The 25,728-nt window shown below is 52.3% G+C and overlaps 3 protein-coding genes across 22 annotated transcripts in view; all 3 read right to left on the bottom strand.

The window, feature by feature from the left end:
* Positions 1 to 25,728, bottom strand: part of LOC139790517 (POTE ankyrin domain family member G-like) — a 178,266-nt gene that overhangs the window by 2,177 nt on the left and 150,361 nt on the right. For 6 of the 17 annotated variants that reach the window (XM_071732382.1, XM_071732377.1, XM_071732378.1 and 3 more), the window contains 9 exons: positions 6,940 to 7,030; positions 4,709 to 5,242; positions 4,165 to 4,279; positions 3,745 to 3,918; positions 3,531 to 3,637; positions 2,899 to 3,036; positions 1,416 to 1,666; positions 415 to 448; positions 266 to 335 (listed from right to left, as the gene is read on the bottom strand). In XM_071732382.1, coding sequence (XP_071588483.1) covers positions 266 to 335; positions 415 to 448; positions 1,416 to 1,666; positions 2,899 to 3,036; positions 3,531 to 3,637; positions 3,745 to 3,918; positions 4,165 to 4,279; positions 4,709 to 4,929 — 1,110 coding nt within the window. In that variant the 5' untranslated portion in view covers positions 4,930 to 5,242; positions 6,940 to 7,030. Of the gene's footprint in view, positions 1 to 265; positions 336 to 414; positions 449 to 1,415; positions 1,667 to 2,898; positions 3,037 to 3,530; positions 3,638 to 3,744; positions 3,919 to 4,164; positions 4,280 to 4,708; positions 5,243 to 6,058; positions 6,149 to 6,939; positions 7,056 to 7,898; positions 7,999 to 8,481; positions 8,540 to 8,721; positions 9,272 to 9,383; positions 9,427 to 9,882; positions 10,063 to 10,365; positions 10,561 to 25,728 lie in introns of those variants that run through there. The other 11 variants (XM_071732372.1, XM_071732386.1, XM_071732375.1 and 8 more) reach the window with 11 other exon arrangements.
* LOC139790522 (POTE ankyrin domain family member G-like) overlaps positions 1 to 25,728 on the bottom strand; it is a 170,666-nt gene that overhangs the window by 5,735 nt on the left and 139,203 nt on the right. The window lies entirely within an intron of this gene.
* On the bottom strand, positions 17,419 to 25,703 carry LOC139790516 (olfactory receptor 14J1-like). Of its 2 annotated transcripts, none has more exons than XM_071732369.1 (2): positions 25,073 to 25,701; positions 17,419 to 18,512 (listed from the first exon to the last, which is right to left on the bottom strand). In XM_071732369.1, exon 2 carries the CDS (start codon positions 18,492 to 18,494, stop codon positions 17,541 to 17,543), a length of 954 nt encoding a protein of 317 aa, XP_071588470.1. In that variant the 5' UTR covers positions 18,495 to 18,512; positions 25,073 to 25,701; the 3' UTR covers positions 17,419 to 17,540. The 2 variants fall into 2 exon arrangements, 1 of the variants encoding a protein (XP_071588470.1); XR_011723547.1 differs by lacking the exon at positions 17,419 to 18,512 and adding an exon at positions 24,290 to 24,458 and having other exon boundaries at positions 25,073 to 25,703.

Below are 25,728 nucleotides of genomic sequence, written 5' to 3'. Positions count from 1 at the left end.
TCACTACAGAATCCCAGCATCAGCAACAGATGCTGATCCAAATGAACAAGAAATAAAATAATGGGAGTGTGTACCTATGACTTTGGCCCCAAACTACAAATCTACTGCTTGCTCTGCCACAGCTACAGGTCTTTTTGCAAAAACTGACAGAAACAATGACAGAGAAAACAATGCTGCCTGGAACTGCAGTTTCTTTCAAGCCCAGAGAAAACTTGCCTTCAAGAGATTTATTTTTCAAGGACATTTTCCTCTAACTGCACCATACCTTAGGGCTAAAACAGATGGATTCTTCAGAATCACTCCAGGTATCATCATTCCCCTCCTCCTCAGAACTCCTTCAAAAACAAAGCAAAATGAGTGCTATGTCTCTAAAATCACCTCTCAAGCAAGTGGGAGGGGTTTGTAAAGTCTCACCTTATTGAGCCTCCTTCACAAAGGTCATCTGTGGCTGTTCAAAGATTCAATGACATGCTGACATTAGATTTGGCAAGCACACAATTAAACAGTACACACAAACATTTAACATGGACAACTCCACAGCTCATACAGAATGAAACTGGCCACAACTGGACCCAAATGGCTGTGGTGACTGCTGCAAGAGTCACACCTGAGGGTCGGCGTACGGATGGATGCACCTCTGTGCCTCCTGAAACACTCTGTGTGGCACCTGTGGGTGCAGCTCCCTCTGTTGTTATATTATTTAGAATACAAATCACTATCCACCTTCTCTACCCCTCCTGCTCAGTAACACCTGATATTTCAAGCCAACAAATGCTGGGGTTCTCTTATGACAGGTACCCAACACCCAATTCCCTGCTGACAGGGCTGTAACATTTGCCTCAGAGCAGCAGGGAGTGCTGCTTCTCTTGATTTGACCACAAGCACATGCAATGGATGTGGCACAAGGACTCCTCCCCAAAACATACACTTCAGAGGACCTCAGAAGGTCTCTCAGCATCACCCCAGCTTACCCTCTAACCCTCTGTTGCTGCAGCACAGCAAAGGGGCTCTCATGATGTGCTTTGCAGTGCCAGCCAGACTGCACTCTTAATGCCAAGAAATGCTCCCTGAACACTCTCTGTGTCCATTTGCCACACAGTGCAGATATAACACACTTAAAAAAACTAAAAGAAGAACAGGTCCCAAGCTAGAGTTATCTTCATTTATATTCAAAAATTAATTCTGTAGGACACAACCCTGTCAGTAGACATGGAGCACACAAATCACAACTGCCCTTACAGCCTGAAAAGGCCAAAAAGTAACAAATCAGCACATTCCCAAAGCTTCTTGTGCTGCTCCTCCTGATGCCTGCACTGAAGTCACCAGGGAGCACAGTCAGTGCTGACAATACAAACCACCTCAAGAAAAGGCCACATCATTGTCCTCTTGAGCTCCTCCATACTTAAGGATCCTACCTCCTCTGTCCACAGCAGGTGCACCCCACAGAAATGGAGCAGCTCCTGCGTCCTCAGCAGTGATGACTATGCTGGGATCTTCTGTATCACATGCAGGAGCTTCTCCTCTGTTCTGGTCTGGTTTTGCTTCCAGCTCTCCAGCAGCTCCTGCCCGCTCAGGAATTCGAAGTATGTTGAGGATGTTGTCACCTTGAGCATCCCCTGCAGGAGCTTCTGATGTGTTCTCCATTTTTGCCAGATATTGACTCAGACTGCACAGAGAAAGAAATAGAGCTGGTAAAAAGAACCACATCCTGGCATACACCATCCAGCACAACAGTTAACACCAACTTATTACCCACCCTACACATAGTCCTACAAATTCTCAGCATTCTCCTCAGTATTTGTTAAGGGTAATTCACACAGAACTCACTGCAGGGCTCTTCCCCTAGAGATGCACATTGACACCTTCCAAGTTCCAAGCTCCTGCTTGGAACATTTTTTCAGTCTGCCTTTTAGGCACACATAACCACCTGAGAGAAGGAACCCCCACAGCTACAAAGCTGTGCATCAGAGCAGTGAAGGGCTCTCAGTCAGATCTCCTCTGAAACAAAAGGCTGGTGGTTCCTGGGCACTGCAGTGCAAGTCAGCAAGGACAATGGTGCTGGGCTGGGCAGAGGCTTTACACGCCTGTCAGCTTGCCAAGTTCCTCCTCTGGCTACAGACACTTTGGAGAGTTCCTGCTGGGCAGACCTCAGCTCAGCAACAACACTTGAAAGATTCTCTAACACACAATCCTGGAGAGAAATTTCCCTCACCTTCCAAATTCACACTACACACAGTGTCTCAGTCCTAACCAAACACCAGGTGACAGAATTGCTCTGGTACCCCCCTCCACCCTCCCAAGGGAAGAGAAAAGGGGAACAGGGAAGAGAGACTTGAAGGTGTGAAAATAAGACCCAAACAGCTTTGCTCAAAGAGGAAGAGACAGGAACACGTGGGATGAGGAACAAATATCTGCAAGTCTATACCAAAGCCCATCTCCATGGTCACAGCTAGAAGTGTCCCAGGGCCCCTTGCAGCAGGGCCGACTCAGGAGAGGGGTCCCCAGCTGCCCCCAGCACCTGATGGATTCGGATCTTGCCGAGCACGGGCGAGCTGATGACAAAACAGGAGCCTCTGCCCAAGAGCTCCCAGTGCAGCCCAGCAGCAGGGAAGAAGGGAGCAGGCAGGGACCAGGCTGCCCATCCTCTGGCCTTTCAGAGAGGCTGGCAGGAGATGGGAGGGAATCCTGAGCCCTGCCTCTTCCACCCCTCACGGCTCCCTCAGGCTGCTACACACCCTCTCTCTTGGGCACAGCAACCACACCCAGCAGAAGACATCACTGAGCACACCTTCAACACACCTCTAAACACACCATTAAACCTTGGTGCTGCCACCAACAACATTCCAAAGCCACACTGACAACTGACCACTTCTTCTCATCAGAAAGTTCAAAGGTTACCTCCAATACCCATGAAGATCAGCATAATCCTCAGCTGTGTTCCCATCAGTGTCTTCATGGGAAATATTGGCACCGTAAGAAAGGAGAACTTGGACCAAATTCAGCTGCCCAACAGAAGCAGCAATCATGAGTGGGGTTCTGAAAGATGCAAAACATCCTATCAAATGGATCCTTTGACACAGACACAGAAACATTCCTTTCATTCCTGCTTGCTCTCAGAAAAAGTCTTTTCCCCATTACATTCCAATGAACAAAAGAAAAAGCAGGGTCCAGTAGAAGCAACAGTAACATGGGAGAGGGACTCAAAACAGCTGCGTGGGCAGACAGAGCTGCCACATGCACAACACTTCAGTGCACACGAGGCTGCTGTGCACGAGGTGGTTTCTCAAACTGAGGCACTGCTGCCAGGCTCATGACACATCTCCTGCCAGACAATGCCTCCTGGACATCCCCAGTGCAGAAAGCAGCCCCTGAGGTACCACAGCAGCCAAGCACACACTGCTTTCACACAGAACTCTCACAGAAACAGCTCCTTCCCAGTGCCCCCTGCTTTTGCTCAGAGCACATTCCCATGCTTCTCAGCAATCCAACAGAAAGAAGACCAATGGGACACATCTGGATAAACCCCTCACCTTTGATGCTGGTCTCGAGCATGCACGTCAACTCCTGCTTTCAGGAGAATTTCCACTATCTCTTCCTGACCTTCAGAGACAGCAAGAGCTAGTGGGGTAAAGCCCTCCTGAAAAGTCAGAGAAATACATCATGCTAATAAAGTCAAAAAAATCTGTAAAAGAAATACTGAAGTCACTTTCTGAAAGGACTTGCTGAAGAAATAGAAACATTTACCTTATTCTTGGCACGATGATCGACAAAATGCCTGAGTAACAGCCTCACGAGGTTTTTATCATGAGCCTGGATGGCCAGATGGAGGGCAGTGTGGCCATCGGTGTCGGTGAGATTTGGGTCGGCACCGTGCTCTAGCAGGAAAGCCACACAGTCTTCTTGATGAAACTGTACTGCCTGGGAACAACACACAAAAAAAGGGAAGACTTGCAAAATTCACATTTCACTCCATCACAGCTCACCCAGCTTCTGAGCACAGGGAAAGAAGAGCACCTGCAAAGATGATCTGACAGGTGCCTGTCCCACTCCAAATCCAACAGGCGTGTTTCCGCACAGCTCTGCGCACAGAGTCCTGCCAGACACCTCTCCTTTCATGCACACTCAATAAGCCCCTCTGCCAAGAGCAGAACTTCTCTCACTCACCCTCATCAGGGGTGTTCTCCCAAAATTGTCAGCAGCATCCAACCGGCAGCGGTGCCTTACTAGAAATCTGACGACCTCTGTGTGGCCGTTTGCAGACGCCAGGTGGAGAGGTGTCCTGAGAATTAAACATGGGAGCTTAACACTGACAGACAAGGAAAGAACCAAAGCTGTGGCACCACCCAGCCCGGGGGACCCTGCCCAGACCCTGCTGCTCCTGCTGCTGCTGCTCCTGCTGCTGCTGCTGCTGCTGCTGCAACCCCGCACACATCACCCACAGGGCAGGAGAGACCTGGGGAGGCCTCAGCAGCTGCAAGAGAACCCTGCAGGGAGAGCAGGGCCAAGCAGCAGCCCAGCACCTCCAGGAGCACTGGCGCCCACCCAGCAGCTCCCAGCACTGGAAAGCTCTCGAGTTCCCCCTCCCAGCTGACAGGGCACATCTTGCTTTGCAAGCAATCAGCTCCAAGGGGATCCCACACAAACCCTGCAGGGGGGATGCTCCCGCACGCCACCCGAGGTGTCCCAGCAGCGGCCCACAGCCCCTCACCGATTCTCCCTGTCGCGGCGGTCGATGCCCCAAATCTCCATCCACCGGCGCCAGCGCCTCAGCCAGGCCAGGTGGCCGCGGGCAGCCGCGCGGTGCAGCCTGCCCAGACCTTGCTGCTGAGGCTCAGGGGCGCCGGTGCCGGCAGCGGCAGCACCGCAGGGCTGCCCAGGAGCGCTGACAGAGCGGGACACCCGACGCTTCCTGCTGAATTTCTGCCCCATCTCAGCAGCTCTGGGGGCTGTGGCACGGGCACAGCCCCACGGGAGCAGCGGGAGGCAGCCGGCAGAGCCGGAGGGGTGGGGGTTAATGACAGGGGAAGGGCAAAGGCAGGGACAGGGCAGGGAAGAGACAGACGGGGACGAGGTGGATGACAGGGGAAAGGCAGGGACGAGGCGGGAGAAAAGAGCAAACCAACGGCAAGGACCAGGAGCAGCCAGAGAGACACAGCCCAGCACAGCTCAGCACAGGAGCCACAACGGCAGAGTCGCCCCTAACGGCAGTTGCCAGGGGCAACCGTGGGCGGGGCCGAACCACCTGCGGGGAGGGGGGGGGGGGAGAAGGGACTGAACCAATTCACGGGGGAGGGGAGGGGACTGAAGGAAAGGAAAAGGCTCCTTTAATCCTTAAACCTTGCACTGGTTTAAGCCTCAGCATTCATTCATTGCCACTACAGGTGACAATGGTCCCTTAAGTATCTGAGAGAAGCTGAGAAGCTCTCCCCCACCTCTATGAGCCATACAAAGAACTGGTAAGTTCTGCTCCTGGAGAGGCTTTTTCATAACCAATTCAAAGGAGTTGATAGAGAGGGTAAAATAACCCTTCCTGTGTAACCAACTTCTTGTCTCTCACTTGTCATCTTGTCCTGGTTTGGGCCAGGATAAAGGTGATTTTCTGTTTTGTACTTTTGCTTTCAGCTAAGTCTCTTGTAAGTAGTTGCACTTGCTGAAATTAACAGCAAGTTAATTAAATGAATGGCAAACTAGCTTCCTCTGACTGCACAGAGCTCACTGCAAAAGTTCCACTGCCACTGCACAAGTACAGGGGGTTTCCCTAGACAAGTCTAACCCATAACTAGAGGGAAATGGATATCTAGAATTCTCCTGGCACAGTTAACACAAATGTTAACTGTCACCATGCCACATGTGTCACACCCAGCTACACAGAAAATCATCTCCAAGTTCCCTGCTGCAAACACATCCTCTGCAGGCCCCAGCACCAGCCTGACCTTCCACAGGCAGCCCAGCTTTTGAACAGCCAGCCTGAAATGAGCCACTAATGGCTGTAATTAGCCACCAACCACACCCCACTGCTGGGCATCAGCCAGGAGAGAATTTAAAAGCAGCAACTTGCCTCAGGCACTGAGTCTCACTGCTGTCTGCTGAGCTGCCCATAACAAAACCCAAGCTTTTTCAGGTATTGCAGAGAAGTCAGGACACAGCTCTTAGGGAGGTAGAGAATCATACAATGCCTTGGGTTGGAAGGGACCTTAAAGATCATCAAGATCCAACCCCTGCATGGGCAGGGACCTCTCCCCCTAAACCAGGTGTCACAAAGCCTCATCCAACCTGGCCTTGAACACTTCCCAGGAAGGGCATCAACAACTTCTCTAGACAACCTATTCCAATATCCTGCCACTCTCATGATGAAGAACGTTTTCCTAATATCTAACCTAAATCTACCCCCTTTCAGTTTAAAACCATTACCCCTTGTCCTGTCACTCCTCTCTCTGGTGAAAAGCCCCTCCCCAGCTTTCCTGTAGCCCCTTCATGGACTGGAAGGATCTCTAAGGCCCCCCCAGAGCCTTCTCTCCTCCAGGCTGAACAGCCCCAACTCTCTCAGCCCATCTTTGTAGCAGAGGTGCTCCAGCCCCCTGGTCATCTTTGAGACCCTTTCCTGGACCCTCTCCCACAGGTCTGGACCTTTCCTGGGCTGGGGGCTCCAAAGCTCTACGCAGTATTCCAGGTGCAACTCCTGACTTTGCTGTGAGCTGCACAGATCCAGGGTTCCCTTGAGTGCTGGGGGTCAGTGAGCACTGACCTCAGAGCACCCAGCAGTTCCCACCTCAGCCCAGTGGATATTGAAGCTGATCAATCAGAACCCCCCAAGTTTGTGCAGGAAACCAGCAGGAGGGGAATGCCCGTCCCGGGGTGCAGGCAGTGGGCACCCTCCAGCTTTCTCCAGGGAAACCCTGCCCAGCCCCTGGCACAGGGCACCCCCAGCCCAGCCCTTACCTCCCCACGGGCTCCTGGAGGACTTGGCAGAAGGGGCTTCCATCCACGTCGAGTGAGCAAACATCTCCTGCTCTGAAGGCTCCAGGATTGCCTTGGAAAAACATCCATTTTGGTCACTGAATATATGGTGGGGGACAAAAAGAAAAATCCAAACCAACAAAAATATTTTCAGTTGAAGCTAAGTGGCCAATACATATTTTTGCCCCCTTTTTGTTTTTTCCCCTCAGGGACACCCAGGCCAGCAGCAGCTTGCAGGGAAGCTGCTGGGCTGCCAGCAAACACTGTGTGACTGTGGAGAGGTTCTGCACAGCCCTTCCCTGCTGCCTCCCAACCCATCCCTGGGGCTGGAGCTGCTTTTAACCCCCAAAGCCCCAAAGATTTTTTCAAAAGTCCCTCAGCAGCTTTCTTGTAGGCCCCCTTCAGATAATGAAAGGCTACAATAAAGTCTCCTCAGAGCCTTCTCCTCTCCAGACTGAGTGACATCTCCAGAATGAATGACATCTCAAAGGCCTCAGTGCCAGTGCACCAAGCCTGGGAAGAAACAAGAGGAGCTGCAGAGGTTGGGATGGGCTGGGATGTGGCTGGTATCACCCAGAGGTGGTGGGATGGCTCCTCTGACTGGAGCCTGGGGATGGAGGAATATTAACTCTTTAGGAAGGACAGGAGGGGGTGACACCCTCTACATCACTGACCAGCTGGGCTCCATGGAGCTAGAAATAGGGAAATAGATAAAACTAAGACACCATTCTCTCCAGATGAGAGAAAGCAGCTTGGCCATTTGAGATGACTAAAGTGAAAAAATTCACAATTGTCATAAATCAACAGCATTGACTTTTCCAATCATTTGTTTTGGCCTTATTCAAGGTAGCCTTGTGTAAGGAGATGTAAACTCTTCCCTTTCAGCTTTTGACAGATAGACTTTTCTCACAAGCAGTTTATGTACAAGTCACCATGTTTACCTGGTGTAAGCATTTGTTGGCAACTGGAGCATCAGGAGAAACCTCTGCTGACAGGCTGGGCAGGTATGTTCCTCAGACTCCAGTAATGCTCTTCTAATACCTGTGTGGAATTAGAATCATCAAAATGTTTTTTAAAGAAAGGAGGGAAATTTTGGAGTTCTAATCACTCCTAAAAATACACATGTGGTTAAAGGGTGAGTAAGATCTTGGGTGGAGAGCATGAGGATAAAAATGTTCAATAGTGTAAAAAAAAATTTCTAGTATGTACCAAATAACCACACAGTTTTGGTATTTCACTGATGTAACATCTGAAGGTGGGGTTAGGCTGTGCCTTCACCTTTTATCTAGTCTTTTTCCCACTGTCCACTAGAGTTGAAGTCACCAACCTCAAGGTTAGGGAATAAAACAGTGATCAGGAAAACGTTCTGAGTTCTGAAGGATTAAATATTTAACTATTTAAATATTCAAATAGTGGTGTTTTGTTTTGTTTTTTTTTTTCTAATCAGCAGTAAATCACCAGAGCAGTCTTATATAAGAGAAAGGGCTGTGGACAAGATAGTTTGATAGCTAAAACTGTCAGCACCTGCACAATTACACACTCTGCTCATACTCCTCCCTCTGTGTGTAAAGGGCATTTAAACAGACACAGAAAAAGGGAATAGAGCTTCCTGCTTATTTTCCCCTTTGTATAAGAAGCATCCTTCAGGACAGACTTCAGGATGAAAGAGAACTGGAAACAAAGCAACTTTGTTATCTTGTGTTTCTGCTTTCAGAAGATGAGATGTGATTGTTTTGAATTAACAAACATGCAAGGAACACTTACATTCCTCACAATAACTGTTCCCACAGCAGGGAATAAAAGCTGCATCAGTCAGGAGGGCTTTGCAAATAGCACACAAGAACTCATCAGGTATGGGATCATCATTAGAGGAGGAGGAGGATGAAGAGGATGGCTCTTTGGATAAATAGAAAGGCTTTTCCTTCTTTCCTCTGGCATATGCTCCCCTGGAATCAGAGTGGGGAAGGAAAAAGACAAAAGTTAAAGATGGGCAAAAGGAAAAAATTTCCAAGCTTTGGATTTTTTCAAAGGAAGTAAGAGATGGAATTTCTGGGTGGAATTTTATACCGGAAAGCCCAGTATCTCTCAGCCCAGGAGACCAGATTCCTTCTTGGAACCTAGGACACATTGCTGGCTCATGAGCAACTTGGTGCCCACCAGGACCCCTCCCAGCCTGTGCTGAAGGTACAGAGAGGATCCAAGGCTGTGTCATTAGATACAGATTATTTAAGCTGGCAGACTGCAGGGCATGAAGAAGCAAGAGTGGAGGGGCTGGGACATCTGAAAAGCTATTAGACAAACTTTTCTGTCAGAAAGCATAGAATCATAGAATTGGCTGGGTTGGAAGGGACCTCAGAGATCATCAAGTCCAACCCTTGATGATAGAAATGAGGGACAAACATCAGTGACAAAAGCAAAACAATTACCAAATGGGCCACTGAGTCATTTCACTTCACTGCTTGATAGGAGCTGGAAATACATCAAGAGTAAATTCACTGAAGTGCTTTTTTTTTGTTGGTGGTGATTTTCACAGCTAAATCAGACAGAGAAATGCACTCAACAGGCAGCTGAAAGAAACTCGACCCCCAAGTTACCTACAAATAGGACTGCGTGGGGGTACCAGATTTAGAATAAACTAGGTTTGATATTAAACTACATTTAATATTAAACAATGTCTTTCTTCCAGTAACAAAAGAGAGAATTTTGGTGCCTTGTAACAGGCACTGGGGCCACAAAGTGAGCACCTTATCCTACTGCAGATTTTTCTCTCAGAATTAAAGGATGTTGGGACACCTGAAACACCCCAGGCGTGCGTGGCAAAGCTACTGGCTGCCTTTTCCTCGTGAAAATAGGGACAGAAGAGGGAAAAAATATTCCAGCACACTCCACCTGCAACCACCAACCAACCACCACAGGTATTCTTACCTCTAAAACTCCTGCTCCACAATGACAGGCAGCAACCCCGCTTCTTCCCGTGACACTCCACTCCTCCTCAGAGCCAGGGACTGCAGGAAGGCTCAGCCAGGGCTGATCTCCTCCCCCCTGGGAACAGCTCCCTGAGCTGACACACAACCCCATCTCCATGCTGGCAGGAATGGGTGCCTGAGGGCTTTCCCTTGCTGTGGCCTCTGCAGTGAGGCAATGAGCACTTCCCAGAGGAGACTGAGGCAAACAAGTCCTGGAGAACCTCAGCATTCTCAATATCCTGTGGAGCTAGGTCTGACATTTCCTTTAGGAGAGGGCCTCCATTTTCCTTGCTTCTCCTTTTATTCCCACCTAGGTACCTCTCAAAGCTTTTCTTATTGCTCTTTCCATGCCTGGCAGGATTCAATTCTACCTGGGATGGATGTGGCTCTCCTGCCCTGCTCCCCAGCTGCTCCGACCACCTCTCTACTCCTCCCAGGGTACCTGCCCTTGCTTCCCTCCCCCCCTCTGCATGCTTCCTCCTTCAGTCTGAGGGCTTTTAGGAGCTGCTGGCTCATCCCCGCCACCCTCCTGGAGTTTTTCCCCAGCTGCGGGATGGGGAGTGTGGGGAAACTGCAGCTGCCAGCATGGCCCGGGAACCAAGATGGCCGCCGGGCAGCCCCCTGCATGGCCCGGGACTACAGCTCCCAGCATGCCCCGGGACTACAGCTCCCAGCATGCCCCGGGGCGCTCCTCCTCTCCTGCTGCCTGAGCCCGCCCGACCCCGGGGCTGCCCCGGCCCCGGCCCAGCTGGGAGGGGGAGCAGGAGGAAGGGGATCTGGGCAGGGAGAGAAGGCAGGAAAAAGAGTGGTGAGGAGCGGGAAAGAGGTGGAGGGGAAGGGGGCAAAGAGGGAGGGAGGGAGGGAGGGAGAGGAGAAGGGCGGGAAGGAGGAGAGAGGGGGGATGGAGAGAGAGCGGGCCAGGGGCCTGAGAGAGACAGAAAAGGCCCCAGGAGAGGGGAGTGACAGAGGGGTGGGAGAGGGAGCAGGAGAGAGGGGAAAGGGCGAGGGGAGAGGAAGGGAGAGGGGAGGGAGAGGCAGGAAAGGGGAGAGGCTGCAGGAGAGAGAGGGACAATAAGGCCAGGAGAGGAGAGGGAGAGAAAGATGTGGAGAGAGAGAGAGAAAGAGCAATGGCTCTGAGAGCAGGCAGGGAGGAATTGGGAAGTGTTGAGAGGGAGACAGGCAGTGAAAGCCCAAAGTTGTGATGGGCAAAGGAGAGAGAGGGAGGGATGAAGAGCTGGGGGCAGGGAGCTGGGCAGAGCCCCAGAAGAGCAGTGCTGAGCAGCTGGGCCAGGCCCCAGCAGCCTGGGCTTCCCCCTGGGGTCTCCATCTCTGCTGTCTGCCAGCACTGGGGGCACCCCAAATGTCCTGCCTGCTCCCCACAGCCCTCCTGAGCCCTGGGGACAGCTGGGCTGTGGTGTCCATGTCCCAGGGCTGATTTGGGGGTGTCAGGGCTCTCCCGGGGCACTCTGGGACTGAATGGGAGCAGTATCTCTGAGTGCCTCAGCCTTTCAGCCCTGGGCAGCTGCAGCCAGGCACTTTTTCAGGCTGTGACAGATGATGGGAAGATGGATGCTGGTGCTGTGCTGGTGGCTCTGTTCAGCTCCCACTCCAAAGCTGTGCTCACTGAGATCCGGGGCCACCTGAAGGCCCTGGCAGAGATCTCCAGGGAGTTTGTATTCCATTTTTTGGTATCTTTGGGCTACGATCTGCTGGGGCAATGGGATGCTGGGGTTCCAGGTGCTGGGGCTATGGGGTGGCAAGGTTGTGCTATGCCTGAGTTCAGGTGAGCATGTTCTTGTTCCTGACAGAGTCTGGGTTTGTTGGCCTGGGTTCCTGGGATGAAGTTATTTTTACCTTGTGTTCTGAATGGTCTTTTCTTGTGCAGGATGAAAGGTTGTTTTCATTTTTAGGGTTTGATTAGGGACCCTTGGTTTGTGTACCTGGTATCTTCAGGTTGATTGTTGTTGTTGTTGTGCTGGATTGTGTTGTGTTTTCTGTCTTGAAACCATCATTTCTGGTCTGACACCTCTACAGCAGGTAGGGCAGTGTGACTGATGGTGTGGTCTTGCATATTTCTAGGGAGCCAGTGGAAATGTGTGGCTGGAGCCTTCTGCATCACTTACCCTTTGATTTCTTGAGTGTAAATCTTGCAGTGTTTTTGCTGAGGTGCAAAAATGAAATGGGAGAGCAGATCTTCCTCACTCACACACACACACACACACACACACACACACACACACACCCCTTCCCCCATCTGAAGATGAACAGCCCAAATCTCTGGGGCTGTTCTTTTATTAAACGTGTGTCAGACCTCCAGCCCCAGGGGACTTGTGTGCAGAGAATGGCTGCATGGGCCTGGGGCTTGACCATCATCACCTGGAAGGGAAAAAGGAAAAAAAACCAGGTGATGATGGGGGACTTGTTCCCAAGTCTGTTTCTTTCTATATTCTCTTGCAGCAAGGGACACTCAGACACCCTGAGCCATCCCCTCCCTTCACTGGCCCTGTGACCACCAAGCCCACTGCATCTCCCCCAGGCTGTCCTGTCATGGCTGGCTGCTGACAGGAGGGGACACGGGGAGGTGGCAGCCTGGGGGTGACACGGGGGACATGGGATGGTGAGGGTCTGGGAGAGTGAAAGGACATTGGGCAGTGATGGGCCCAGGGCTGCTGGGGGAGCCATGGCAGAGCCAGGGGGCTGCTGGGGGTTGGCACTGGGTAGTGAAGGGTTGGGGGTGATGGGACACTGGGCAGTGACAGGCTGGGGGACAGCAGGGACAGCAGCATCTTGGGATGGTGTCAGGCTGGGGGACAGCAGGGACAGCAGCACCTTGGGATGGTGACAGGCTGGGGGACAGCAGGGACAGCAGCATCTTGGGATGGTGACAGGCTGGGGGACAGCAGGGACAGCAGCACCTTGGGCAGTGACAGGCTGGGGGACAGCAGGGACAGCAGCATCTTGGGATGGTGTCAGGCTGGGGGACAGCAGGGACAGCAGCACCTTGGGATGGTGTCAGGCTGGGGGACAGCAGGGACAGCAGCATCTTGGGATGGTGTCAGGCTGGGGGACAGCAGGGACAGCAGCACCTTGGGCAGTGACAGGCTGGGGGACAGCAGGGACAGCAGCATCTTGGGATGGTGACAGGCTGGGGGACAGCAGGGACAGCAGCATCTTGGGATGGTGACAGGCTGGGGGACAGCATTTTTCTACCATGTTCCCCCCCCCCCCACCCCCAATAACTCTCTTGTCAGAACCAAGGCTTCAGGGCAGCCCTGGGAAAGTCCAGGCTGGACTCCTGGGGTCATCAGGCCTGGTTTAATCCCAGATCAGTTGTAGTGGTGATGGTGGGGTGATCATTGCCATCTTGGGTTCCTCCCTTGTTTTCCTTCAGTTTAAAGCCTTTTTAAAGCAGTTTAAAGAAGGAGCTGCAGGCATGGACAGTGTAGGGCAGCCTGCAGGAGAGGTGGCCAAGGGCTCTGGAAGGCTGAAAGGCCCAACAGGACCAAGGGCTTTGTCACCTCAGACACGGCACCTGCCTCAACCACCAAGGTCTGCCAGGAGTCATTTTGTCCTGAGGCTCTGGACTTTCTTTCCCCTTCTTGGGGACATGTCAGAAATTTTTTTTGTTACTTATTTTCATACTCCACTGTCCCCAGGAAGAGTCCTGACTCACAAATGAGGGATGGGCTCTGCCTTCCCATTGCCTGGAGTTCAGAGTTTGGCCTCAATGCTGCATTAATAAATAAATAATGAAAACCCCATGGCTTTAGAGCCACCTTTACAGAGCCTTTTCCTCCTGCAATCATGGCCTCCAGTGATCTGCTCTAACAAGGCCATGGGGAGGCTCTGGCAGCAATGGCCCTCAGTGGGGCCAATCAATGCTTCAAGGTACTTTCAGGTTCCATTCTGACTTCTGGAGCAGTTTGTTCATTCATCTCTCAGCACCTGAGGATCATGGACTCAGCACCAAACACACCCTGGGGCTCATTGAAATAGAGAGCACTAAAGGGCCATGGCTCTCCAAGGGATATTCTTGACATCTTCAAAATTTGTGCAGCTAATTGGAGAGGTTTTCCCACTGTAGTTAAGGAGAAATATTTTGTACTATGAATAATAAAATGTGGTTGTGGTTTTTTTGGGGTTTTTGGTTTCTGGGTTTTTTTTTAAATATATTTTAAAAGATCATCTCATGATTTTCATTTTAGAGAAGAGATGATGGAAGTTCCCTGAGCTCTGACACTCTGTGGTTAACTTTACTTCTCACCTCTCCAGCCCCACCATTCCTTTCATGTCTCACCTGGGACTTCCATCCCTGGAAACACAATGACAGAGTTGGCTAAGGAGGCAATCAGAGCTTTGACTCCCTAGAGCTGGGAGCATTAGCACAGGTGAGAAGAATGGGAATGAACAAAGAGGAGTATTTAATTATTAATCAACCAATCATTAAACTCTTCTTGTCTCAATCCATTCCTCCACCCCACTGCTATGGGAAAGCTGGGTCAGATGCTGCGATAAGCTCAGTGTCTGGCTTGGGTTCAAATACAACAGTCTTTGTTTGGGCCCCACGTGGGGCACAAAGGGCTGAAATAATGACAGATCTGATCATGGTGTGTCCATCTTTTTGTGTCTCCTGACACAAAGGATTTCTCATAGGATTATCCCTTGTAAAAAGGTGACCTCATGAGGGGCAGCTCGTACTTAGCATATGGTTGAGGAGTGTGTTTGATTGGCCATGAAACTTTATCATGCTTTACTTTGTTTTATTTTGTTTGCAAAGAGGAAAACTCCTGCTGTGCCCGTGTGCAGCAGTTCTCTAAGGAAAAGAGGGGGGAGCTGGTGCAAAGGAGCTGAACCATCCAGCTGCAGAGACCAGGGGAGAAGTCTGATGGGAGGAGAAGTGATGCAAGTGCCAGGGGCCAAGGAGAGCAGTGGTGGGGTTGGGGAGGTGAGGAGCAAGGGTGTCCATCCAGTGTCAGACCTCAAGGAACTGCTTCTCCTTCTGGTGCTGACCTCCTGAGGAGACCCTCTGGGTCATTATCACTTGGAGAATGCTGATAGAACCTCTCCTCTGAAGTACAAAGAAATGAAATATTACCTTTAAAAGAGAAGTGCAAAAGTGCACTTTGAAATCTTCCTCCTGATATCCACAGGTAAAAAAATAATAACTCCAGGGAATACTACAGGTCTTGAAGACATGAATGAAAAAACAAAAGATAAACAGATCCTTTGGGCTTTCGAGGCTCATTAAATGAACCTCAGATCCTGAGAGAAGAATGCAAAAAACCTCTGATAAAGTTAGTCAGAAGCAAAACCCAAAATACCTTCACACACTGATGGGCCCCCCTGAGCCTGCCAGAGCCTCCCCATGGCCTCGTCAGAGCAGATCCCTGGAGGCCATGATTGCAGGAGGCAAAGGCCCTGTGCTGGTGGCTGTAATGCTGAGAAAAGCCTTTGGTTTGTTGGATGCAGCAGAAAGGCCAAGCCCTGACCCCAGGCCCTGGGAAGGCAGATCCTGAGAGCCTCAAGAGAAAGTTTCCTCTCCCCAGCCTTGGTGGCCCAGGACACTGCTATGGCCAAGGGGACAATGACCTCACTCCTTGACAGAGCCCTTGGCCACCTCTCCTGCAGGCTGTCCTACACTGTCCATGCCTGCAGCTCCTTCCCTTCAGGCTGTTGTCACCCTTCCTGCTTTCCCACCTAAATCTCACCCCAGCATTTCCAGATCTTGTCTGCTGTCTCTCTGCTCTCACTGGCTTTGCCTCGAAAACAAAATCTTGCACTCTAGGACTTGCAAAATCCAGAACCCCTCTGGGTAAACCTGTAACACAAGGATACCCTTGGGGTGAGACTTCTTGTTCTTTCCCTATAGTCTGACATTTCCAAGGTGACCTTTGTGGAGGTTTTGGACTACCAAGAGAAGTTCCATCACAAAGTCATAGAGCTGTCTGGGTGTGAAGGGATGTGACAGACCAGACTTGTATTTCTCATGATCACTCCAAAAGGACTGCCCAGACCACCTTTGTGGAAGCTTCCCCAGGGTACAGTCTGGAGTTTTGATGGGATAGGTAAAAACACATAGACAGACTAAAGGGTGATGTGGGCTGAGAACAGTGAGTGCCTCAGAGTCTGGGATGGATGCTTCTGATCCCATCCCTCTTATTCAGTCTTGCTCTGGGCTGGGGATTTAGGAATGCCCCAGGACATTCCTCTTATCACTGTTTCTTTGTCTGATTTTTTAGGCCTGTTTTGTTTCTTTTCTAGGGAAAGAATTTCTCCTCTAAGTGATAATGTGAGCCTCAGTCCTTTCACTCTGTACCAGTCAGTGGTGTCAGAGGAGCTGTTGAGCATTTTCTGGGACCGTATGGTTTCAGTCCCTCTCCCCAGCAGGGCCAGTTCTGGCACTCAGGTTGGATCCAGCAGCACCTTGGCTCCTCTCTGAGAAGGAGTTCAGAAAGCAAGGGGGTGCGAGCTGTGTCTCCCTGGGTGCCCTCCCCGGGTCATGACAAGTGCCCAGCAAGACCTTTCCCCCGGGGCTGCTCCCAGCCAGGCAGCCCCAGCCTGTGCCATGGCCCGGGTGAGTCCCCTGCAGGGGCAGACACTGGCACTTGTCCTTCTGAGATTTCTCTCCAGATGAGCTCTGCTGCTCCATGACACCTTTCATGCAGGCACAGCCCAGGACAGGGTGCAGTCCTGCTGCAGACTGCTCTATCTGATGGGATGGCCTCAGCAGTCCCTGGTGCTGTGTCACCCCGTGGCCGTCCTCTTGGGCAGCATCTCCAGCTCCTGGAGAAACCATGTCAGCTGTGGGGCTTCAGCGACAGCTCTGCCCCAGGCTCTGCTGGGCTCTGGGCCAGGAGAGAGCCCGGGCAGGGCTGGGAGTTCCCCCCATGCAGGCACTGAGCCCAGCAGGAGGATGGAGATGCTCTGGCAGAAAGACTCAGCCTCAACTGAGGACACCCGTGGCTTTCTCTGCCAGGAATTCACTTGCCAGCCCAGAACAGCTCCCTCCAGGCTCTCCCACCTCCCCTCCCCTCTCTCCCAGCACAGCCCAGTTGCTGCTGGCCCCACACCAGTGCCCAGCCCAGGCTGTTCCCAGCAGTCCCACCACAGCCCCAGCCCCTCTGAAGGGCACAGCAGCTCCTGGGGGGCAGAGAGAGCTCAAAGCCCCAGATGGGTGACCATGCATGGCAAAAGGAGCAGGAGGCACCCTGTTTCCACTGCTCTCCTCTCCAGGAGATCCGCAGAGCTCTGCAGCCCCTCGGGGCCATCCCCTCTGCCCAGCCCAGCACAACAGCCCTGGCCCTTGTGCTCCTCAAGAGCTCTGACTGCTCCAGGCACAGAGCAGCCTTCCCAGGGCTGCTGCAGCCAGCGGGTGGCTTTCACTTCCCATTCATCCCTGAAACACTGAGAAGGGATAGCAGACGATATTTGTTGCAAGTAGATTTATTTCCTTTAATCCAGTGGATGATCTATATTTAAACGAGTTTTCTTGGTCACAAAAGTAAAGGAGGAAGGATGAATAATAATGTTACTTTAACAAAATTAAAATCGCAGTTAAAGAAAAAGGGAAAAAAGGTAAACAAAGAAAGTATGGACTATTCTGAAACACAGAGAGAGTCATTTGAAGAGGACACGAGGCAGCCTATGTCTGCTGAAAAATCCTAACCATTTCCTCAGAGAAGCCTTGAGCTCCTGGTTCCTCATGCTGTAGATGAGGGGGTTCACTGCTGGAGGAACCACCGAGTACAGAAATGACAGCACAAGGTCCAGGGAATGGGAGGAGATGGAGGGAGGCTTCAGGTAGGCAAAGATGGCTGTGCTGACAAACAGGGAGACCACGGCCAGGTGAGGGAGGCACGTGGAAAAGGCTTTGTGCCTTCCCTGCTCAGAGGGGATCCTCAGCACAGCCCTGAAGATCTCCACATAGGACACCACGATGAAAAGAAAACAGCCAAATATTAAACAGGAAGTGACCACAAGAAGCCCAAGTTCCCTGAAGTAGGAGTGTGAGCAGGAGAGCTTGAGGATCTGGGGGATTTCACAGAAGAACTGGTCCAGGGCATTGCCCTGGCAGAGGGGCAGGGAAAATGTATTGGCTGTGTGCAGCAGAGCAGTGAGAAACCCAGAGCCCCAGGCAGCTGCTGCCATGTGGACACAAGCTCTGCTGCCCAGGAGGGTCCCGTAGTGCAGGGGTTTGCAGATGGCCACGTAGCGGTCGTAGGACATGATGGTCAGGAGATAAAACTCTGCTGAAATGAAAAAAGCAAAGAAGAAGAGCTGTGCAACACATCCCTTGTAGGAGATGTCCGTGTTGTCCCAGAGGGAATTGGCCATGGCTTTGGGCAGAGTGGTGGAGATGGATCCCAGGTCGAGGAGGGAGAGGTTGAGGAGGAAGAAGTACATGGGGGTGTGGAGGTGGTGGTCACAGGCGATGGTGGTGATGATGAGGCCGTTGCCCAGGAGGGCAGCCAGGTAGATGCCCAGGAAGAGCCAGAAGTGCAAGAGCTGCAGCTCCCGCCTCTCTGCAAATGCCAGGAGGAGGAAATTTGTGATGGAGCTGCTGTTGGACATCTGCTGTTTCTTGGCATGCTGCCATGTCAGAGAAGGAAAAAGGATAAATGAGTCAAGTCAGACTTTTCTGAGTGAATCCACTTAGTTACTCACAGGTATCCCCAAATATCTAACTCCTTTTGCACCAGTTCACAAGCTATAGTTGTTCATTCACAAGCTGTTGCTCCCTGGGAGCAGTTGCTGCACTCTGGGCTCTACATTACTCAGTCCTGCCTTACAACAATTGGTACAATAGAACACAGGGGAATCTGAGATTAGATCCATTCTTGACATCCTTCACATCTTGGAATCCAAGAGCCTTTCAGCATTGTCAACCCCAGTGCAACATGCTGAGCTGAGGGGATTTTGGGTGGTTTGCTCTGGTCCAGTTTCTCCCACACACATGAAGAAATATTGGATGCAAAAGCCACTGGCATTTGTGCTGCTCTGCAACTGAAACCCTGAGGGTGCTGAGAGGCAAAGGGACTGTCCCTTAGTGCAGAGTGAGGACAGCCGCTCTGTCCATCAGTCCTGCTCTCAGCTGCACAAAGAGGCAAAGACCCTCAAGATGGGGTATCCTGATGGGAGGGTGGGATGACCCCCAGCCCCACACCCTGCAGTCCCCACAGCCCCAAATCTCAGGTGCTTTGGATGCTTTTCCTCCATGGACACAGCAGCAGGACAGGACCTGCAGCATCAGTGTCTGAGCTGCACCCAAATCCTCACCCCCAGCCCAGCAAAAAGAAGGGGAAGAACAAGGGCAGCAGCAGCAGGGCCAAAGTTCTGCTGCCAAGAGAGTCAGGACAGGGAGACACAGGCAGAGACTCCAGCATTTCTCCTCTCTGGTGGGGAGGGGGGGCTGCTGGAAGGATGCTCAGAATCCAGTGCCCATGATCTGAAGGGCTGGGGGACTGTGCTGTGTGACAGAGAGCAGGGTTTAGCTCTAGGGAGGGCAGCAGCTCTGCAGGGGATGGCTGGGAGGTGCAGGAATCCCCCCTGACATCATCTTCCAGGCAGCAGCTCCCTCTCCATCCCTGCCCATCTCTGCTGCCTAAAGCTCTTTCTCTGTCCCCAGCTCTCCTCCCTCTCAGTGCTCACAGCCCCCATCCCACCCCCTGAGTGCTCAGCTCTGCCCTTCAGACCCCTCCTGGCAGCAGCAGGACCTGTCCAGGGGCATCTCTGGCTGTGCAGGAGCTCAGGAGCAGCTCAGACAAGGGCTGAGGAGAAATGGGGTCTGTGTGCCTTCTGCAGAGTGCAGAAAGAGCTTTCCATGCCCTGGAGAAACAAGTGGAAGCAGAGCCTGAGGAGAGCCCAGAGTGGAGCAGGAAAGCCCTGCCCTGAAGGGACTCCTGAAAAGTCCCCTCAGAAATCTTCTGGGCAGCAGCTGGAGCTGTGAGCAGCCCTGAGCAATTCATCCCTCTCTCAGCAGCACCAGGAGCCTGCCCTGTGCTCCCTGTCTCCTGCCAGCCACAGCTTCTGCCAGCACCAGGGAGCTCCCCGGGCAGGCTGAGAGCTGCCCCTGGCAGGCAGGCAGGCAGGCAGCAGAGTCCCTGCCCCAGCACACAGCCCCTGGGCTGCAGGACCCTGCTCTGAAGGACAGCCCTGGCCACCCCTGCCTGCACACACCCCCTCCCTCCTCTTCACAATTCCCCTTCCACCTCCAGCCCCTTCCCCCCTTCCAGCTCCCAGCAGCTCTGGCTCTGCAGCTTTAGGAGATGCCTCCAGACACTGCACCAGCTTCACTGCCCTGCACCAGACACTCACCATGGCAGAAGCTGGGAAGGTTCTCCTCCCCTCAGCTGCCACTCATCCCCTCCATCTTCACCCCCTTGAAGCTCTCTCTGCCTTGCTCATCTCCCCCAGATACCCTGGCAGTGCCCTCAGCCCTGCTGCGCTCTGCAGAGGAGCTGCTCCTGCCCAGAGCTGTCTCTCTGCAGCACTGCCCACTTGCCAGCAGCTCCCTCCATCCCAGGAGCCCAGCTCACAGCTGTCAGGAGCCCTCTGGGGGGTTGATGCTGAGCCCATGACAATTGCTCAAGAGGCAAGGAGAGGAAGCTGCAGAAGCTTCTTTCTCCACAACCAAGTCCAAGTCCAAAGTTTCCAAAGTTTCCAAAGTTTCTTGGCGTGTGCCTGGGTCCCCCTGAGGGACAGCCCTGAGAAAGCAGCGTCCCCTGCAGGGGGTGGGGGGAGCAGGAAGCAGGAGGCAGTGATGGCAGGTGGGGAAAAGGAAGGTGCAGGTGGCTCTGGTGCTGAGGAAGCCTGGCTGTGTGTCAGGACTGCAAAGGGCCCAGCCCTGAGCCCATTCCCCAAAGGTGCCAGCCCTGAGCCCCAGCCCCTGGCAAGGGAGGGAGATCCTGTCCCTCCCTCAGCCCTCAGGGCTCTCCTGGCACCACTGGCATGTGCAGATGGGCAATGCCAAGGGCAGGACTATGGCCCGGCACCTCCCAGCCAGCCTCCTGCACATGGACAAGGAGGCCCTGAGCCCCAGTGCTGCTGGAAGCTCCACTTGTCTCCCCATGGCCATCAGGGACAGAGACAAGAGCCAGCAGCAAAGGCATGGAGAGCTTGGCTCTGCCAAGTCTGCCTCCAGCTTTTCCACACCTTTGCCCTCTCTCATCTCCAGCACAGTCTGTCCTGGGCTGTCCCATCCCCTGTGCCTCTTGCCCTGCAGGCTCTGCTCCTTCACCCACCTGCCCCACCTTGCTGTCCCCTTCCTCTCCTGACATCTCTGTGTCCTCCCTGCCTCTGCCTTGGCACACAGAGCCTTGGCCTGATCCAGGCTCCTGCTGGGGGATGTGCTGTTCCCCAGCATGGCCCTTGCACTGACATTTCTTTCTTCTGCTCTCCACTCCAGCCATCCCCAGCTGCACTTTGGGGAATTACTTCTTGCCCAAGCTGTTGCCCACTCTGAAGAAAAGCTCCACCATGCCCAAACCCACCCTTCAGGCACTCCCAGGATCCTCCTGAACTGCCCACAGTCTCCACAGCACGTAGATTTGACCCATCTACCTCTGCAGACTGGGCATCACTTGGGGTCTCTAAACCCCATCTTGGGAGAGCTCTGGGAATTCTGGGTACCTGAGATGGCTGAAGGTCATATCATCATAGAATCACAGAATGACAGATTTTTTTGTTTGGAAGGGACCTCTCATGCTCATCCATTGCAACCCCCCTGCAGTGATCAGGGACACTCTCAACTAGATCAAGTTGGTCTGAGCCACCTCAAGCGTGACCTGAAATATTTCCAGGGATGAGGCCTCAACCACCTCACTGGGCAACATGTGACATTTTTTCCACTACTCTCATGATGAAGAACTTTTCCCTGACATCCAATTCAAATCCACTCTTCTCTAACTTCAACCCATTGCCTTTCATCCTATTAGTCCAGGCCCTTGCACCCAGTCCCTCCTCAGGCTTCCACTAGGAATCCTACAGGTACTGGAATGTCCATTGTGCTACAGTCAGTACCACACAGGAGGATGAAAGAGGGGAAGGAGAAAACTCGTGTTGACACTGAGGGGATTCCACATCTCTGCAGTGATAGATGTAGCTCTCAATACTGAGCAGGAAAGGAGAAGTCTGCCTTACAGAATATTCAGTACTCTGAGTGTGCAAACAAAAAGAAGGTTCTCAGGAGCAGCCAACATTGATTTACTAAGGAGAAATCTTGCTTGACTAACCTGATATCCTTCTGCAAAGGGATGGCCAAATGGGCAGATGAAGGGAGAGCACTGGATGTCATATACCTTGACTTCAGTAAAGCTTTAGACACTGTCTCCCATAACATCTTCATAAGATAACTCAAGAAATGAGGAACAGATGATTGGACTGCCAGGTGGATTGGTAACTGGCTCAACAACAGAGTTAAGAGGGTTGTGATGAGTGGCACAGAGTCAGGTTGGAGGCCTGTGGCCAGTGGTGTTCCCCAGGGATCAGTACTGGGTCCAGTTTTGTTCAATCTCTTCATCAACGACCTGGATGAGGGGATGGAGTGTACCCTCAGCAAGTTCACTGATGATCCAAGCTGTGAGAGGTGGCTGAGACACCAGAAGCTCTCCATCAGATGTGGACAGGCTGGAGAGCTGGGCAAAGGTGAACTTCATCAAGTTCAATAAGGACAAGAGTAGAGTCCTGCATCTGGGTAGGAATAACACCAACCACCAGTGCAGAGGAGGGGACATCCTGCTGGAAAAGAGCTCCACAGAGAAAAATCTGGAGTCCCAGGAGACACTAAATTCTCCATGGGTCAACAAAGGGCCCTTGTGGCCAAGAGGACCAATGGTGTCCTGGGGGGCATCAGGAAAAGTGTGTCCAAAAATCTTGGGAGGTTTTCCTACCCCTCTACTCTGCCCTGTGAAACCACACCTGAAATACTGGATCCAGTTGTTCCAGGGGCAGGAATCTACTGGAGAGTGGGCAGGGGACAGAAAGGCATGGGGTGCACCTGGCCTTTAGCAAGCCCTTTGCCATGCTCTACCATTGTCCTGTTGTAGCCAGACTGGTGATGTCTGGATCCAAAGTCCTCCTGGCAAGCAGTGATGGTGCCTCAGTGTCCAGAACTTGTGCCAACACTGTTTGCTGTCTTTATAATCCCCCTGTGGGGTGGGACAAAAGGCACTTTCAGCCCCTTGGTGGATGAAGCCACGCTGGGGAAGCCCTTGAGCAACATCATCTGGTTCATCGTGCCTTGAGCAGGGCACTCAGACAAGGAGATGCTCAGGGGTCTCTTCCAGCCTGAGGTATTCTGTGATTCAGAATGATCTGGAGGGTCATGGGAATGATCTGTGGGAAACATAAACCCCATGTTCAAAAAGGGACAGAAGGAAGATCCAGGGAACTCCAGACTGGTCATTTACACCTCTGTACCACATAAGGTCATGGAGCAGATCCTCCTGGAGGCACTGCTGGAGCAGAAGAAAAATGAAGAGGTGATTTGGTATAATCAACACAGCTTCCTCAGGGGGAAACCGTGCCTGACAAACCTTGGGGCCCTTCTATGGGAATATCACAGCACCAATAGACAAGGGAAGAGACACCAAGGTCAGCTACCTGGACCTGAGTAAAGCCTTTGACACTGTCCCACACAAGATCCTGGTCTCCAACCTAGTGAAAGATGGCATGGATGGATGGATGGATGGATGGATGGATGGATGGATGGATGGACCACTGGGTAGATAAAGAACTGCCTTGATGGCTGCACCCAAAGTGTGGCCACAAGGATGATCAGAGGGCTGGAGCACCTCTCCTATGAAGACAGACGGAGAGACTTGGGGTTATTCAATCTGGAGAGGAGAAGGCTCTGAGGAGACCTCAGCCTTCCAGTACCTGAAGAGGGCTACAAGAAAGCTGGTGAGGGACTTTAGGATGTGAGGTAGTGATAGCACAGGGGGGAATGGATTCAGATTAGAGGAGAGTAGATTTAGATCAGATACTAGGAAGAAGTTCTTCCCCACGAGGGTAGTGAGACACTGGCACGTGTTGCCCAGAGAGATGGTGGAAGCCTCATCCCTGGAAGTTTTTAAGGTCAGGCTGGATGGAGCTCTGAGAAACCTGATCTAGTGGGAGGTGTCCATGCCCATTGCAGGGGGGTTGGGTAGATAAAACTGGGCTTACTAGAGAGGAGCCTGGAAGTGGCACGTCAGTACCCACTGGTCAGCTTGGGGAGGTGGGCTTTAAACTGAAGGACCTGCAGGGAGGGATCCAAGGTGGCAATGATCACCCCACCATCACCACTACAACTGATCTGGGATGAAACCAGGACAGCCAGAGGAGTGTAAAATGTTCCTTGGCTGTCTCCTTAAATAGGAACCAAAGGATCAGCCTCCTGAAGTGTATGGATACAAACACAAGCAGCCTGGGAAATCAAGAGGAGGAACTGGAGCTCCATGCCCACTCAGGTAGTTCTGATATCATAGGAACAACAACTGAAACATGGTGGGAAGGGGCACAGGACTGGAGGATGATGACAGAAGGCTATGGGCTGTTCTGTCAAGACACAGAAAAGAGAAAAGCCTCAGAATCAGCTCCTCAGACACCCAGAGCTTTTGCCAGCTGTGCTACTCGAGCATTTCAAGCACACCCAATCCAAACACAGCTCTCACAGCAGCCACAGTGCCTCTGCCATCAACATCTTCAAGCAGGGGAAAGGAACCGCTCTGAGAGCTGCAGGGCAGAGGAGAGGGGCAGCTGAGAGCAGTCCCCGAGGGGAGAGCAGTGCTGGAGCAGAGACACCTTCCCCTCTGGGGAAAGGAGAGAGGAGAAGGGAGAGAGACTGAGGGGCTGGAAACTCAACTGCACAGCTGGCATGGAACAGCCCTGCTGGAAAGGAAAAGAAGGAAATCCAGACACAGAGAGACAAGAGGCATCTCACCTTCCTGACCCTTGCCCCAGCCATGCTCACGCTGCTCAAATGTGACTTTTTTCTAAAATTTTATGTATTTCAGTTAGTAACTGATGTCACCCTGGTACAGAGTGCTCCTCCATGGGCTGCAGATCCACATCTGCCCCTCCGTGCTCCTCCATGGGCTGCAGGGGACAGCTGCCCTCTCCCCACAGCCTGCAGGGGAACTTCTGGTCTGGCCCTTCCTTCAGTCACTGACCTTGGGGTCTTGTGGAGGGCTGGCAGCAGGCTTCCACCTCCTTCTCCATGGACATCTTGGGCATTTTCTGCCACAGACATTCCATGGTCACCCAGGGTAGCTGCTGACTCCTGAGGGAGGTGCTCTCCCAGATATGGGCACCCCAGGTCTCCACACCCCTTCTATACCCCCAGGGTCACCATGGAGACCCCCATGACAATGGTGTCCAGGCACCAGACCCTGCATCACAAAGCCCTGGTGGTGGCTGTGGAGACTCCCAGCCCTGGAACTGGCTGGGACTGTGTCACAGAACAATGGAATCATGGAATGGGTTGGGTTGGAAGGGTTAAAGATCATCTAGTTCCAACCCAACCCATTCCATGTTTTCATGATCCCACTCAACTGAAGCCAACCCTGCCCCTGTCCCCATGGAACTCACTTCTTAATCCCATCCACAGCATCAGCCTCACTCAGCAGCGGTGTCTCTTGGAGCTGCTTGAGAATGAGCTTCCCATGTTCTTCCTGCTGCATGATCCTACAGATCATTCCCATGACCCTCCAGATCATTCTGAATCACAGAATACCTCAGGCTGGAAGAGACCCCTGAGCATCTCCTTGTCTGAGTGCCCTGCTCAAGGAAGGCTGAACCAGATGAGGTTGCTCAAGGGCTTCCCCAG

This window comes from Heliangelus exortis (assembly GCF_036169615.1).
Source record: "Heliangelus exortis chromosome W unlocalized genomic scaffold, bHelExo1.hap1 SUPER_W_unloc_1, whole genome shotgun sequence".
In the NCBI taxonomy this organism is placed as follows: Eukaryota; Metazoa; Chordata; class Aves; order Apodiformes; family Trochilidae; genus Heliangelus; species Heliangelus exortis.
The sequence above is the reverse complement of the archived record's forward strand: the minus strand, read 5'-3'. Positions and strand labels throughout refer to the sequence as shown.